The following is an 18215-nucleotide window of genomic DNA, read 5'->3' as shown; positions in this document are numbered from 1 at the left end:
GTAACAACGGTTTATTTACAAAAAAAAAAACGAGATTGTGTTGTTGATATACGAAAAAAATCAGCACAACCATCGCTCATATTACTTCGTTTACGTCGGAACAACGACGACTGGTTGGACGTGTATGTGAATACGTATGAAATGAGCAGAAAAAATTCTGCTGCTGAGTCCCCAGTGACATCATGGAGAAAATATTTCCAAGGCAAGCTCTTCAACACACCGTTATTCGGCTTTGAGCGAATTTGTCAGAATCGGATAATGGCTATCGCCACTTGAGCTGTGTTTACAAAAAAAAACTGAGATTGTGTTGGTGATATACGAAAAATGTCAACCAATGACACTTCGTTGCCGTCTGAACATCGATTGATTGGACGAGTGTGTGAATACATGATCGTGTAGAATTCGGCTACTCAGTTCCCAAGTGACGTGGCTGCCAAAGTTCCCCTCATAATTTTTTCTTTATCATAGCTAAATAACACGTTACTCCCTCACTTTTGTTTTCCACCATAGCTGAAAGTCAAACCTAGCACTCTATACTCTATACTTCTTGCTAACTAACAGAGTACATTTTGGCCTCGTGAATGTTACTCAAAATCACCTCAAATCCGACCCTGCATGTCGGATGTTTCATTTGCAACTGTTAGTTCTAAGATTCGTTTAATGGTGAATCAAAAACCTGTTTACAAATAAACATAAGTAGTGTAAATATTTCGTTTCTCAAAACAACGAAGTCAAAAATGAAAGTTACTCGTTTTTCTATTAATTTTATACTCGTATCCCACTCCACTCGTATTGAAAAACCTACCGATTGTCTGAATTCCTATTCAGTGAAATACCTAATTGCAAGTAGATGAAGCAAAAAAATGGTCTATTGCTGGACTTGTCACGTGAAACCGTAAGAAATTCAATATGACAATCTGATGGCTATACCGCAAATTGAGTTCCACAAATGTTTTGAGTGCTGAATCAAATGCTGGCATAAGTTCGTTGCAGTTGATGGGGGCAATTTGAAGGCGATAATATTACTTTTGAGGAATAAACTTGTATTTTGAATTTTCTGAATATATTCCGGGAACTGTTTGATCAAGGTAGGGCAGTCAGTCAAAGAAGTTTTGGCACAGTGTTTTTATTTTACAATATTCACAATGTTTTGAATGCTTAATGGGTTTTTGGTTTTGCTAAAATGTTTGTAGAGAAACATAGCTTTTAATATAATAACAGCTGTATAAATCGAATCAACAAATTTTCATCAGAATTCCGAACTTTGTTTTTGGTATAGAATTCTATAGCTCATTTAAATTAAGTGTAGCAAAATGTAAGTTTGAAATTGCTTAAAATTCTCGCTAATTTTTAAAAGTCTTCTGCTGACGGCCGCCGACATTTTATTCCCTTCAAGCGTTCAAACGATGCTTGGAAGAATACGAAGACGAATTATCGTATCGGCTCACACAGGAAAGGTTTTGAGCACACCAAAGATCAAATAATTTGGTACCGAACGATTTCTTTTTACGAGATCAATGTTTGTCAACGACTGAATAAGCTGTTGAAGCCTTTAAACAGCTCGTTTTGGATATATCCACTTCTGAGTGAAGAAAGCGTTTTGAAAATTGGTTAAAGTGAATGCAAATGTATAGAAGTCAATATAGTCAATATAGAAGTCAATATACATTTGCATTCACTTTAACCAATTTTCAAAACGCTTTCTTCACTCAGAAGTGGATATATCCAAAACGAGCTATTTAAAGGCTTCAACAGCTTATTCAGTCGTTGACAAACATTGATCTCGTAAAAAGAAATCGTTCGGTACCAAATTATTTGATCTTTGGTGTGCTCAAAACCTTTCCTGTGTGAGCCGATACGATAATTCGTCTTCGTATTCTTCCAAGCATCGCTTGAACGCTTGAAGGGAATAAAATGTCGGCGGCCGTCAGCAGAAGACTTTTAAAAATTAGCGAGAATTTTAAGCAATTTCAAACTTACATTTTGAGGAATATTTTGAAAAGCAAAAAGCCAATTTCATTATTATCTTACTTTGTTTTCATCATATGAAATTTTAAAAGAAGAAAATACTTGTGAGAAAAAAAAACCTTAAAAATTAACAGAAAGCAATGAGCTATAAAACTCCATGCCAGAAAAAATTTAAAACTCTGTGTAAAAAGTTCGAAATTTTGTTGACTTTCTTTAATATATAAAGTATAAAGTATGAAACGTTGGTTTGGCTGTAGTATGAATTATATTTTTACATAAAATTTACGAAAAAAAAAAATGCCATTAAAGCACTGCTAATATTGTAAAAAACTCACTATATCAAAATTTATTCATAAGATGCCTTTTATGCCTTTTGCATTTTGCGCCTTTGCAGCACTGCGTGTGATGAACTGTTATTCGATATTTGTATCGAAAAGTTTGGTATTTTTTATAACGTTTTCATTTACGAGCTTTATTTGTTCGTTTTTCAATGAGTTGAAAAATTCATCTCGCTCAAAAGAGGGTAATCGCTCGTGAACATTTTCGTGGGATAACTTATTATTTACGACGTGGATTATGGAGACAGCAGAGCGTTGATCAACTTGTTTCGACTTTTGAAGTTGAAAGCCACTGTGAAACACTTTTACAACGAATTTCAAGTTGAAGGAATTTCGTGAAGGCCGTTCAAAAACGGTTGTTGTGCCAGAAGCCATCGATGTTGTGCGTCAAATGATAAATCAAGATCCTCGTGTGACATATCTCAAGATTGGGCATTAGCGGGACCAGTCTTTAAAATTGTATCACCGTTTTTCAACGCCTGAAGAAGCTGTCACTTCTGAGTGGGGAAAAAGTGCTTTGAAAATTAGTTCAAGCGAATGCAACAGTGAATTGGCTGCGAAGGGAAATATTTTGAAAACTATAATAATAAAGTTATTTTCATTCATATATACATATAATTGGCGCTTACATCCTTTTTGGGTGTTTGGCTGAGCTTCTCCCTCTATTTGTCTTGATAATGGTTTCACAAATGGAACACCATTCAGTTTCTAAGCTACCTTCGAACGGTAGATGGTGTTTTATGAGGGACCTTTTCAACATAAAAAACCACTCGAAGGTTTTCCAGTAGCTTCCGAGGGGCGACCGCTATTAGAAAATACTTTTTCTATCACTTGATGCTCCATGCACGGAGACTCGATCCTGCGCATTTCCAAATGGTAGTCACGCACCAACCAACTAAAACTTGGTAGAAAAGACGTTCGGTTGATGGTCGGTATTGTTACAGGACACAATCCATAACTACCACGGAGATCATTAAGGACCCGATTTGCCTGTCTTGCTTAGAGGAGGCAGACAGCACTGAGCATTTTCTCTTTTCAGTGGCCTGCTTTTGCTAGAGCAAGACTAAGAATTTTGGATTCCGACGTCATGAGAATGAGTAAAATTCGTTCTCTCAAACTAGACGATATTTTCAGATTTGCTAATGAGTTTGGAAAATTCTCACAGGATTAGCTATCTCTGCCTCTGTCTCGATTCTATCCTATATCTCTCTATCTGTGCCTTCTCTTCTTTCTTCTTTGATAACTATGTACTCTTTTACTTTCTAGAGCGTTGAAAACAATCGGATTTTTAGCCTGTGTGTTTTAGGAGTTACTAATTTCTCCGTGCTTTTTAGCCCTGAGTGTTTTAGGAGTTACCAATTTCTCCGTGCATTTTAGCCCTGAGTGTTTTAGGAGTTACTAATTTCTCCGTGCTTTTTGGCTCGCCTTTTTTTCAAATTTCAATGCCCACCCATTCGGCTACGGCGATCATTCTTATTTTACTGTGTTTTCATTATTGGGCGCAAATTATAAAAGGCAACACTGGTAACGAAGTTTGGCTAAACGCTTTGGACAAATAGAAGATAGCCGAATTTGAACTTTAAATTATTGGAGCATTTTAACATTCGACTTGCGCTTAAGTTGCGCACAGAGTTTTGATAAATGCAATGAAAAGTGAATTAGTGAAAATGGATTTATAGGTTTTTGGGGTAGTAAATATTTGTTTATCTATACTAAAGCACTAAGTGAATTTTGGATAATTTTACAAGCAGGCTACACATTTCCTCAGACATGAGCACACTATTTACTCGATTTGTTTTTTTTTTTCGTTCTTTGTTGAGGTTATTCTACAAAAGCCACTAGTGCTAGCATTTATATAAGCCACACATTTTTTTTTTAAAGTTTTTTTTTACAATTCATATGGGTTACTAACCCCATGCCCAATGGTAAAAAGGTATACAAATAAAGTCGATATCTCTTCTTGGTTCATAGTTAGAAAGAAACAATTTGGATTTTTCATTCAGATACCCTTATGAAAGTAACAGCCAATTTCGAAGTCTTCTTCACAATTTTCATAGCGTTAAACGACTTTAGTAGATATACCTTTTACATATTATTAGTTGTAAATGTAGTTGATCTGCTTGTTAGAACTTGTGATGTGGAATGCGATCCGCTAACGACGAGCTGATGTTAATATTCAAGTCTATGGCATGATCACTTTTTATTACAACAAACATGGACTTTCTGTGCAACCACAATGATTGACTATAAACTCAAATATTTAGGTTGCAGAAAAAACATTTTGTGCTGCTAAATATTTGCGCCTAAAGTGAAAATACGAAAGTTGCGTGAATATGATGAATATGGATTAATAATAGAAAATAAACAAATGGAATAATGAACGAAAATTTGATACAGAAAGAATAAACGTTTGAGATTTTGAAAAAAATATAAAGCCAAATAATTGTTTTGAGATAATAAATTATCTGTTTTCGAAAGAAACAATTTTTTATAATTTATTGAAAATACGGCCAGTAACGCAAACGTTTTAGAGCAACAGATCACACTGATAATGAGTGCAATTGGCTGAAGGCACTTTTGTCGCATTTTTGAAAACAGCTTTTCCCACTAAATTGCAAAGCAGGGTATGCTACATATAATATAACGCGAGAACTACATTTTGTTTTTGTATCTGTAGTGGTGGCTAGTAGCCGTAGATGTTTATAAGCCTTTACCAATGCACTGGTAGGAACGATCCCGCCGCCAAGGCAATATCGATTCGGCTGCCGTTGGGCCCACATCGGGCGTTAACAATTTCTCAGGGCTGCCGTTTTCACTTTTCGGTGTGGAGTAGTGTTGGACGATGCGCGCCTTCGATGCATCAAAACCGGGTAAATTCTGTATGTGCGCTATAAGCGAATTGTTATTGGCCAGATCCGAGTCCGCTGCACAGGTATCCGCGTTGTTTTTTTTTTTTTTTTTGAGTATTTTAATAAATGTTTTTGTAAGCATTATTGGTACGTTTGTGTTTTAATGATCCATTTTTTTTTTGGTTGGCATTTGTATGGTGTTTAGGGTTTTATGTTTCCCAGCAGTATTTTATTATTGTATAGTTGTGTGTGTACATATGTGTGTGTGTGTGCATGTTTTAAAGATATTTCATTGTTGTTGCCAATCAAAGTTGATATATTTACAGTGTGTTTTGAAACATTTCGAATCGTTTTATTAATATCGATATTGTTTTAGTATTGCATGGTAGCATTTGAGACCCGTTTTGTTTTTTGTTTTGTGTTTTTGGTATTTTAGACACAAATGAAAAATATAGAGAAGTGTTTGTGAAAAAAAGAATATTTTTGTTAGATTTTTAATATATTGTCACTTTTTTAATAGAAAAGTTAGTGAGAAGTTGGAAAATAAAATAAAATTGCAATAAATTATACAACAAGCCATTTCCAGATATAAGAATGTGAAATTAAGAATTTATAAGAATTTCGTCCTATTCATATTTTGTTTTTATTTTGTGAAGCAGTAAAAACCAGTGACTACAATGCACTTTGTATGTGCTTTTTCACAATAACAGAAAATCTAAAGGATTGCGGGTTAAATTTTAATGCAGATTTCACTTTAGGGGACTGATAGAAGTAGCACGGTGCAAGATCTAGTTAATAAAGCTTAAGGAATTGGCATTGAGTTGCTGAAGCAGTGGTGGCTAGAAGCCTCTTGACAAACAATGCAAATAAGTCGGTGCACTATGGAACGAGCTAGTGAAAAACCTGATCATATATGCATTTTTTAACTGTTGTACACAACGGAAGTTTTTAGAGTTATTATTTAGGGAGTAAAGCCATTTCTTATAATCTGATAAGTTCTTTATATTTATTTAATGAAATAAAATAAAAACTAAATTAGCAGTTCACCTAATGAAATTGCTGAGGCTTCTACTCGTAATTCCGTATTTTGCAGATCTGAATTTTTGGATTTTTCCAAGCAAGGTACTATTTGGTACATTTTATTTATATTAACTTATTTGCGCCTTTGAAATTATGATTTCTCAGGTGGCATTCGGGATTTCGTGCGCTACTGTACTACTAAAAGTTATTTACATATTCTATAACTAGACAACAGTGCCTTGAACCTCAAACTTCATTTATGAAATTCTAAGAAGAAAGGAAAGACTTTGGAAAGAAAGACTAAAAAATAGGAATTTTATTCGAGAATCACATTAGAATGTATACAAAAATATAAAAAACCGCCATGCTGGTGCAGGCAGCTTACTTCGCATACCCCAAACGTTCTGAACTACAATCTAGTTTTCGACGTACCCAGAACAACCGCCAGGTGACGCTCTAGTCGAGTGATTTGAGTTGCGTTTTTTTTAGCCAGATTGCCACATCTGTGATTAACATTTCTACGGAAATGTTATCGCCACTGGTTGACGCCGCCTTGAGTAATCTACCTCTGCACGTGTTTTCGATATTTTAGAGTTTTAAAAATGCATTTGAATTTGCAACAACGAGTTGAGAATGGTGCGACAACCTTAGAAATTTTGTGAAATTGTTTATGTAATGATACTCTAAAGAAAACAGCCGACAGCCATTATGAGTGGCATGAATGCTTCAGAAGAAATCGTGAGTCCGTCAAGGACGACGAAAGGTCTGGGTAGTGGCAGGTTGTTGACATCAAAAACTGATGAAAGCATGAATAAAGTGAAATAAATGTTAATCAATAAACGCAAAGTCACCATCAATGAGCTGACAGAGGACTTGAACATTGGTTATGAATTAGTTCAGGACATAATTTAATGAACAGAAAAGTAGTTAATGAATGTTGCTATAAAATTTTGCCTGAATGACCTGAGTTTCATGTCAAAAAATACCGCATTGATATTGTCAAAAACATAATTTTCAAGGCTGAATCCGATTCAACATTCATCAAACGCATCTTTACTAGAGACGAGACGTGGTTTTATAAGTACGGCACGAAATCCAGACATCAGCCATGTGAGTGGAGCGCTCCGAATGAACCAATACCGAAGAGATCAGTCAAAAAAGAAAGCGATGCTCACATTGCAAACAATATAAATCTTCCGATAGGGTGCTTCATCATGATCCGCCTTGTAAATAATCTTATAAACCCATAAAAATACGCAATATTTAAGCAGCTTAATGACATACAGTTTCTATGCATTATTAGAGCTGCCTCGTGAGCTACGTAAATTGAAATATCATGCATTGCAAGGTTTCAGAGGCATATAACCACGCATTTTTTGCTCCTTTGGCGCATGTTCCACATTTGCGTTTATTTAGAATTTGAAGAACTCACAATAATAAGTAAATCTATCAATCTGGAAATGGTCTGTTCATAAATAAAATTTGTAACACCTAATTATTGCAACACAAATTGCATATTATTGTAAAATTGTTTCTCATGAATTTCTAATATTACATAACTATATATTTTAATCAATAAAATACTCGTAAAAACAACCTCTGTGAAAACCAACAATGACGTTCATGTTGTTCTACTCGTACAAATTTCGACAATGTAAAAGAATTTCGAAATTATATTTGAAAATAATTTTACTATGGGGCCGAAATAATACATAGGTTACAGCGGGAACTTTCACAGAGCTTTATTTAAACAAATTCCCAACTGCATTTTTAGCAAGACACGAATTTGAATGCAAGTAAAAAATGGCATTTTTGTGAAAAAATAAATGTTTAGCAAAGAAATATTTAACAAACATAAATTCATACATGAATATGCCATAAATGATTTTTAAGTTTCTGGTTTTGTGGATTATCGTTTTTTACGATGGTTAGCTCTCTCATTTTATACTGTTGACACACAGATATTCTGCAACGATTTATGGCATATTAATATGTTTAGCTGAAAAAATGCATTTAAAAACCATTTATGCTTAATATTTCTTATCATTCAAAATAAAAAAAAATTAATTGAAATAAATTAAAGTTAATTGTTTAGAAAATAAAACAAGCAAAATCAAGTTAAAAGGGTAAAACATACGCTCGAAAACAAACGCAACAATAAGCGTTGAAGTTGGGTAAAAGTTGAATACAGTTATATTTGAGTATTAGCGCGTATATTCTTTATTGTAGTAGAAGTAGGGTACATAAATATGACAAAAAATGTTTACCATCAAATTCGCACATACACACACAAAACATACGCGCCTCCTCCTCCCCCAACCTTTATCGTCAGGTGTACTTGCCTAGTTAGTATGTGTGTATGTGTGTATGCTAGCAAATATTTACTTAAAATTTATTTTAAATAAAAAAAATTATATATTTTACATTTTTTTTAATTCAACAAAAAATCATAAAAACCAATAATACATTCATTGTGTATATAAGTGTTAGTAGATATTTCTTGTATATGCAAATTAGTAAATTTCGACTTACGTGAGGATTTCGCTGTAAATGTCAAGCCGTCATCCCAATCGTCGCCACTCACAACCGTCACCTCGTTTAGTTTGCCCAGATTTTCTTCTCCTGATTCATTGAGAACATCATTAATATAGTCTTCTTATAATTGAATATTAAATATGATTTTAAATGTATTTGTGTGTGTGTGTGTGTATGTGTGTTTAATGACAAATTCCGCAATTCATATGTGTATGTATACATTAGTATTTAGGGGTAAAGATAAGAGATAAAATGAGCATCCAAAAAATCCGCCAATGCACGCAAGTAAAAGAAAAATTAATGTAAGATGAGAAAAAATGTCGCCAATATTTAGTTAGGTTGTTAAATTTAGATAAGAGCGCATTAAATATGCTAATTAATAGATTCTTAATAAAAATTAAAAAATATTATAACACTATGCAACAACAATTTTTTTGTACACCACTGGGAAGTAATTAGATACGTTTGATAACTTTCGGTGTACTGAACTGGTCTCAAAAGTTGCCCGTCTCGTCAGAGCTTCGAAAAAATTTTGCTCAAAGTAAATTAAATAAAAAAATAAGAAAAATAAAGGTGTGGGCGAAAAAATTACAAACGTAGTGAAATTGCCACTATTTATACATTTTTTGAAGCTTTAGTCACCACCATAGCCGCATCATGTCGTACGATCGCTATAGATGTAAATTAACAGCTCTATGTTGACACTTTCTGTTAATTTTGGTTCCAATTTTTAACATATGTAAGCTTGATGTTGCCAGTTTCTCTTAACTGTGCACAGCATTTGAAGAGTACTTGTGAACAAATGTTAACTAAATAAAAGCAACTGAGCTAAGAAGTGGTTCCAATTTTCAACAAATTTCCAAATTTTAGCGCAAACTTCGATTTACAATTAATTAAAAAATGTCGATTTTGCGTTTTTTGACCCAAATTTTCTACAAATTGGATATAATATCTGTGGAATCGAATTTACATTCAGCGTACCAAAATCTATCGAAACCCAATTCATTCGTTTTGGTGAAAAAATTAATGTTGCATAGTGTCATTTAAAAGTTATCTGGGTGGGAAAAAACTACTGATGGGAATTATGATTGCTAATATCAAACTTTAAAACTGATATTAAAATGTACAATAAAAACTGCCGTGAATTTCATTCAAGGGATTTGGAATTTAGAGAAATTGTGGACCTCGGTAGATATGCTTTCACTTTAATTATTTTCAATTTTTTACGTCTTTTTAATAATTTATTTGAAATACTTGTAAAACCACTGTACAGCAAATAAACAAAAATACCCACGCTTCGGTAACGGATTCTGGTGGAGAGGACAGACAATATACATATGTGTTACGTATATCGGAAATTTGTAAGTTTAGGCCTAACTTTTTTTGAAGTAGTAAAAAAAATGCGTGCGTCATGGACTTAAAATTTAGTTCTGAATGAAATTTTCTGTATGCACTAACGAAATTATCCGTTTTCCTTTTTGACTTATTTTTGGCCTTTAAGTTGAATTTTGTGTTTTGGTGTATTAAGAGACTTATAGCAAAATTTTATGACAAATAATTTTGTGGTATATTATAACCCGTTATTTACCGCTTTTATGAGCATTTTTTGCTCTTTTTTATAAAAGAGATAAAAAATAACCAGATATTGAGTAGTTGAGGCCTTAAGTGTTTCGCGATATTTTATACATAGAACTGCTGAATACATTAAACAACTAAAATGTAAGAAATACAGTTTATTATGCAGATTTACCATAAAAATGTGCAAGAGGTGGGGAATTTGACCTGCATAACGAAAAATGTTGATGCACACTTTCAAATCGCATGTAAAGGGTCTTTCAAAAGTTACGCCTAGATGTCAGTAGTGAATAATTCCTAGAGGGTACCTGTTTTGGTGGACATTTAAATGATATAATTTTTCATATATACTTGTTAAGAGCCGTATTTTGTAAATAGTGAAACCTGAAGTAATCTAAATTTTAATTTTTTTTATAGAAACCTAAAAGAATCTAAATTTTACATGTTTTATTTTAAAGCAACAACCAGATGCCTCTTTTAAAATACCTTTTTTTACGAGAGTTTGTTTTTTTTTGTCCACTCTACAAGAATCCATTGCCTGAATATTGTTATTTTGGAAAGCATCTCATTTTGTTGCACAGTGTAATAAGTAGAACTCAAGTTTTTAAACAATTAAAATAAATTTAAAAAACTGAGTTCTAAAAGCAATTATAATAATATTTTCCCCAAAAATTATAATAAGACTGCTAGAATACTGCCATTTGGATTTTTTGCTAAATGTGAATTTGTCTGTAAAATTTATCTTTTTATACCAAATATAATGGAGCATAACTAACGATATTTATAGAGTTTGAGCATTTCTTAGAAGCACGAAAAAGCCTTTTTCGTGACTAACTTTTATCAGTTGTGGTATAAAAAAAATATTATAAAAAAAAAAGTTGGTACCATTGTTCGAAAACGTCCCACTTACGGACTTAAATTTTATATAACCTGATTTAGCTGAAATGGAATAAGCATTATTTTTATTTTGTATTATTTATAATAATTAACTTTATGCAAAAATTCGTTGCTCGTTTATGTGCAAATATTATTCTTTTCTGCTTTCTAACCAATGCAAATGAAAAAAATTTAAGAGATGAAGCCACATAAAAAAGGCAGTAGGGGAAGAATTTTTCTTCTCCGATTTTGTTGCCTATCTTAAGGTGTTCGTTGCAATCATTTCTAAAGACAAATCAACTTTAAGGGGAAAGTACATGCCTACCAGATTTCTTCCACTATTCTCAAAAGTTTATAATCACTTGAAAATCGTTTTTAAATTTAATTTACTTGATGGCACATTTACCTATTTCTAATCTACGATATTTGTTAAGTGAATTGTGATTATGTTTTCTGATTAGAATTTTGCGAAATTGATGTTTCGCTTTGTTCGTACCATGCGAAAATTGTTTCGTTGTGCCGTTCTGTTGGAAGTCATGGAAAGAGACGTGATTTTGTTTAACACCATCTTGTTGCTGTAAAAAAGGCGACTGATTAACATATGTGACACATGTGCATACAATTAGTAAGTATCATAATAAATAGCATATATCCACAATGCAACTACAATCCAATTAACATATTTATATGTGTATATGTGAAAATTGCATACCTTACTAGTGCCGCGTTTGCTGCGCTTGTGATGTTTCCGATCATTGAACATTCGTCGGAAGTTCATTTGCATTTTGTAATTCACCTGTAAAACGTTTCAATTAATAGCGAATGTAAATTAGCATAAAAATTAATTATACAATATTTTCCAAGCGAATGCACTTGGTGGCAAAGCTTGCAAACTATACACATACACATATACATTTGACTCACACGAGTATATTTTCACATTTTCAACAATCACTACATTTTTTGTTTTTGTTTTTTTTAATGCAGCAGTGCAAGTTATTATTTCAGAGATTTGTCAATTACTTTCGAATTATTTGGCTACTATTTTTCGAAGTATGTAGGTTTTGGAACTTATTGTTCTTTTTTCGTATTGCGACTTACCTGCGTAGACAAATCTCTGTCATCTACTGCGTGTCGGCTATAACTAAGGCGGCGGTGCTGTAAAAATAAAATGCAATTCACAAGGTATTAACGACACAATTCTTGTTTTTGCGTTTTGCTTGTAGGGAAAACACTAAGGTTACACTAAGAATTCAAAAATAGGTCATCACTTGCAACAACTAAGCATCAGTTTGTAGGAGAGGGAAGTATAAAGTCTAAGTAAGGTCTGTTGTATATCGAGGCGTTAAAGGGCTAAATAAATGATACAATGATGAAGTCTTCAAAATTTAATTAATTTCCGCAAAATATATTTCACTTCATAAAAGTTCTAAATAATGATATTAAAATGCAAAAAAAAATCTTTTTTAAAGGTATATACGTATGTACTTAACATCTCAAATAGCAACACAAAGTTTTAATAATAGAAAATTAAAGATTTGGCAAATATGCTGCTGAAGCTAGTATGCGAAATATTAATAAAACATTTAAGCATGAAAAAAAATTTAATTAATAACTCACTAACTATTATTTTTATTATCCAAAAGTACGAAATTTGTTTTATGAAATTTCAGTAGCGTCAAAAGAGAGTGTATACCATATATTGGCAAGTTTTGGCCATTAATTTGTTTATTTTTCACTGTCAATTATTTTTTTTTATAAAACTATAGTTTATGTTACAACAAAAACCATATAACGCAAAGTTTCAAACTTTATACATAATTTATAAGTATAAAAATTAGCAAATTTTCATCAGAATTTAAAACTTGCTGGTTTGCATGTGATTGCCTCTCCAGTCTTTCAGCCATTGAGCTATTTTATCAAGTACTTTCTAGAGTTTGAGGGAAGCCACTTCGGGGTGGGAGACTACTTAGCCTTGTCCTAAATTCTGTGACAAATTTTACCACGCTTACGGCGAGAAAAAATTCGCAGAAAAAAGTTCCGCTACTTTTACTTTTGTTCGTATGCATTGTCTACTCATAAATTATACTCAGTTTCGTGGCAAATTTCGCTTGTTAACAATGAAGTGGGAGCTAAGGAAATTCGCATTGCAGTGTTGCATTACAAAAGTATGGTAAAAGCGCAAGTGAGATTTACGAACTGTTGAAAGAAATTAATATTTCGGGAATGTTTGCTTAGCATACGATCAATCGTTTTTTCCAAGCGTCACAAGTGACAGACAGGAAAAGAAGTGGTCATCCTCGCGTAGTTCAAACCAGTGCAGCCATAAAAGCAGTGCGAGAAACAATTCGCAGAAATCCCCTTAGAAAGCAGAAAATCAAGTCCAGTGAAATTGCTGCATCGACCAGATCTAAGTCAAGACAAGTTAGAGATGATCTCTACATGAAAGTCTTCCGTCGCTCCACAGATGCGAGCAGCTTCTTCGGTGGCACGCGGTTAACGGCCATGAAAATATTCTTTTCACAGATGAGCAAATTTTCACTGTTGAAGAAGTTTTTAATAAGCCAAACGACAAAGTCTATGCTAAAGCTTCTAAAGACGTAGAAAATATTGTTCCAATGGTTCAGCGTGGACACCATTCAACCTCCGTAATGGTTTGGTGGGGAGCGTCTTGTAAAGGCGTTACATCAAAAGTGCACCATGAGGATGTCTTAAAAAGCGTATTGAAGCAGTTAAGCAGTACTCTTTTCAATGGAGAGTGACCATAAGGCCAAAACCATCCAGCAGTGGCTAAAAAACAATATTCGTGGGTTCATAGCCGCAGAAGATTGACCGTCTGGAAGTCCAGATCTGAATCTATTGGGATAAAGTTTGTGGTCAGGATTGGAGAACATGGCCTGTCGAAAACTTTTGGAGAGTCTCAAGTAACCTTTGGTTCAAGCAGCGACTATGCGTCTATGTCTATGCCCATGAAAACCGTGCGTGCTGCAATAGCTGAACGGCCTAATCGTTTGAAGGATCGTATAAAAGCAAATGGTGAACATTTCGAATGAAAATTTAAAACATGGTTTGTTTAATATTTACATGAAAACTAATTTCATATCTATAACTGACTTAACTTGTAATAGAATTTGTGGCAGGACTAAGTATAATAAGTAGGACGGTGTCATCTCCGAAAGTTCCGACGATAGTTTCCTCTGTGATTGGTAAATCTTGTGTGTAAAGCAAGGAAAATATTGGGCTCAATATACTGCCTTGGGGTACGCCATCTAAAGTTTCATAGAGTTCAGACTGTTCTTCGTTTTGTTTAACAAAAAAGTGTCGGTCCTTGAGGTAGGACTTGATAAAAGTATAATAATTAATGACTTTCATTTTACAGAGTAAACCATCATGCCAAATGCGGTCGAAGGCTTGAGATATATCGATAAATGCGGCAGTACATTACTTCTGCTGAAAAGCTTTGTGAATACCATTTACGAATCTATTCTTGGTACTGTGTATTTTTCTGAAGCCGAATTGGTGATTTGGGTTTAATTCTCGGTCTTCAATTATGGCTAACATTTTTCAGAAAAAAGGAATTAACTTTAGCGGCAACGGGGGGCGATAAGATTCCACTTTTTCTGCGCTTTTTCCTGATTTTATTTAAATTGGACAGGGTTGGGTGACTTCCTCTATGCAATGAATGCTTGAAATTTTGTTTTATATATTCAAAACTTGTCAATATGTGGTGTACACTTCCTTTTGACGCTGACATTATGTACAAAAAACAACTTTTGTATGAAAATATTTTATTAAAATTTTAATAGATATTAACATTTTTACAAATATTTTATTAAATAGCTATTAAAATTTTAATAAAATCTAATTTAAATATCTATTAAAATTTTAATAAAATATTAACGAACGTTTGGAGTTAGCGAAAGCGATAATTTATATTTAGAAAAATTTTCTTCTCATTAAGACTCATTTCACTTAATGTAAATGGGATTTTGAGCATTTTCATATGCTTTGATCTTCTTTTTCACAATATTTGGCAAAATTTTAGGATTCGTTAAAGCCTTTTTAGTGTAATTGCACAGTGGTACCGTGGTAGGCCATTCGAGCAAAATACTGGTGCCTCATTTTTACACCACATTTGGTCTAATTACTAACAAATAGTTATTCTAACTGGGAAAACAACAAAAAAAAAAAGCATGTGTAATAAATGTATTATTATCCACTACAATGAGATAAAAAAAATAGCGGATTCATCTCTCACAAAATAGATATCTATGACTTACTTCCTTCGAGAGCGGTACCACCGTGCATTGTAAATATTTGAAAATTCCATGATTAAAATATGTACATATGAATGTATTTGCTTGTAGTTTTCTTTTTAAAGAAGCTCTTTTTTTAATTTTTAAAATTATTAATCCAGAAATTATTTCCCTTGTAAAATACATTAATTGACACACATCATTTAAAATAGTAAAAGACAAATTGCTTTAAATTTAACAAAAATATCAAACGTAGAATATTTCAACACTAAAAAGACAGAACTTAAAAAAAAATTATACTAAACATTAGAATTAGTAACATGTGTCGAACGAACTTTCGCCGTAAATTCGAAAATCCTGGAAATATTTGATCAAGAGGAAAATAAAGATTATTTATTATTATGAATAAAAAAATCTTTTAAGGAATTCATTTTCATTTCGAATTTTTCTATCATTCCGTTTTTTCTGGGTATTGGAGCAAAACAATTTTTTTTAGTTGAGTTGAGATAGATAAGTACAAAAGCAATTTCTCTGTTTTCGCAGTTAGCCTTCGAAGTTCAAGAGTGGACCTTTCGTAAAAAATTATTTTTAACCCTTTAACTATTTATGTTGAGTATATTCGTGAAGTCGTGAAGATAAAAACATCTCGATCGTATTATTATTCAACGAGCCAACGTAATTGTTTCCCCTAAAAAATGTACATTTTAGGATATTCGTTAGTCCGACTACGTTTTTTATTTTAACACACAATCAGCCCTATCATAGAATCCGTCATAGAAAACCTTCGAATACGAATGTCTACTACGAATACGAAAGAATTGTAATCGTGGGCTCCATGTGAACACGATAAAAGTGCTGCCAAATATTATACAAATGTCAAATTTTGATATTTCGACATCAGCTCACTTCACTGTAAACAAGACAATTTAGTAAATAATCTTTAAGTTTTTTGTCAAGTTTTCTGAATTTTCAAATTAAAATGTATTCGTTGATATGTGCGGTTGTGTTAATGGAAGAGGCAAGTGAGAGAAGCAAACGGAGGGTCAGAATTGAGCGAAAAATATTGAGAGCGGCAAGCAACGATCTCGATACGAGTATGGACGAACCAATGTAAGTGCGTGCCTTTTTGTTAAAGAAAAAGTTTACTTAAACAGAGTTTAAAACAGGTTTATCAAAAATTACCGGTTAAATAAAGCTGCATTTGCATACGGAGGGAGGCTATCAGCACGGAGTTGGTAAAGATTTCGACGTGCCAATGGAGCAGTCGACATTTAGCTAAGTGCTAATAGACTTATTGGCGACACTACAAAAACGATTGTGTCCACAGTGGGTAAATCCCGACGTGAGAACCAATGAAAAACGGCAAAGCCAGATGGAATTCTATCAAAAATATAGATTTCCTGGCATCATTTTGTGTGCGTCCCATAAAAATTATTTCTCCTACTAAAGAAAAATTCCTCTACTACAACCGGAAGGGGTACTACAGTATCAATGCCATGATTGAGTTCTCCTTTATTAGCCCCAACAAAGTGGTATACTGCTGGCATGTTGTTATAACTTTACACAAGTGGAAGTCACATAAAAGTACATATACTTAAAAAATTTCTTTACATTTACAGGTGAGTTAATATAGAACTAACATTTTACCGATTTTTCATTTGTTTCCTTTGAAAATAGAAAAATTGTACACAACTCTAAGATTTGACGTTACGAGTGTATTCAGTGAATGATACTCTACGAACTCCGAATGTACGTTCGGAGCCATTCGAATTTTATGCTTACAATTTCTTAGTTTTTACGAAAAACAGTCTACGATGAATTGCCTGATAGGGTTGAATAGCTTGTATTAGGCTGAAATAACAAGTTCTGAGATAGTACCGTTACAAAATGATTTCTTGAGAATTTTATTGACAGGAAAAGTAGTAATAAGTACTTTGAGGAATAAAATGTGAAATTAATAATTTTAGTTAACCCTAACAGATGTTCATACTGCTCTACAAGTAATATTAGAAGAGAATCCAGATATTGGTGCCCAATATGCAAGGCAGCATTATTTACATTTCTTTTATATTTTTTTTTAAGTTTACTTAATTAAATTTCTAGTTTTGTAACCACCAATAAAAATATTATATATATAATATTTTCAAAAATAACTAACACGCCACGTTTGATTTTTAGTCATAATTGCCTACTTTTACAGGCGGAAATATTTTACTCTGCTTATGTCGAGTATACTCGTAACACCTCTTCGCTGGAAAATAGTTAAGCAGGCAGAAAAAGTTTTTCGAAACAAAATTGAACAGTTAAAGGGTTAATTATGTAAATAACTAAAATGTTAAAAATATTACATTTTATAAGGGACCCAAGATCAGATCTTCGTAAAACTAAAAACTTTAATTTGTTTTTTGTTTTGTTTTTTAGCACCTGCAATATAAGTTTACACAAGAAAGTTATATGCCATTTAAGTAAGAGCAAACAATGACCCGCGCCCTAATTTTTTAATTTTCTAGTTACTTACATACAATAATTAAAAGTAGTCTTTTACCAGAAGTCCAATTTCGAACTTCGAAGTGTATGTATATCTCGATTTCTGAGGCTAACTTCGAGCTACTTTTACTTATGACTCAATCTCTTACAAAAATAGGCTTGGTCCAATACCCAACCAATGCTGTACGGTATTATTGGTGAATTGAGATGAGGCTCACAGTAAAGGTGGACAAATTTGAATTATTTTTCGTTTAAAACAAATTTTACTAACTGCAACTTGCAAAATATAACTGTGCATATTGAAGCGTGAC

At 33.0% G+C, this 18215-nt stretch overlaps 1 protein-coding gene across 7 annotated transcripts in view; it reads right to left on the bottom strand.

The window, feature by feature from the left end:
• LOC129249501 (uncharacterized) overlaps positions 1–18215 on the bottom strand; it is a 175717-nt gene that overhangs the window by 28524 nt on the left and 128978 nt on the right. For 4 of the 7 annotated variants that reach the window (XM_054889355.1, XM_054889359.1, XM_054889356.1 and 1 more), the window contains 4 exons: positions 12263–12319; positions 11874–11957; positions 11658–11736; positions 8708–8797 (listed from right to left, as the gene is read on the bottom strand). In XM_054889355.1, the coding sequence (XP_054745330.1) occupies positions 8708–8797; positions 11658–11736; positions 11874–11957; positions 12263–12319 (310 nt within the window). Of the gene's footprint in view, positions 1–5020; positions 5231–8707; positions 8798–11567; positions 11737–11873; positions 11958–12262; positions 12320–18215 lie in introns of all 7 variants that reach the window. The other 3 variants (XM_054889353.1, XM_054889354.1, XM_054889360.1) reach the window with 3 other exon arrangements.

Source organism: Anastrepha obliqua, chromosome 5 (assembly GCF_027943255.1).
Source record: "Anastrepha obliqua isolate idAnaObli1 chromosome 5, idAnaObli1_1.0, whole genome shotgun sequence".
In the NCBI taxonomy this organism is placed as follows: Eukaryota; Metazoa; Arthropoda; class Insecta; order Diptera; family Tephritidae; genus Anastrepha; species Anastrepha obliqua.
This window is presented reverse-complemented; position numbering and strand designations above follow the sequence as displayed.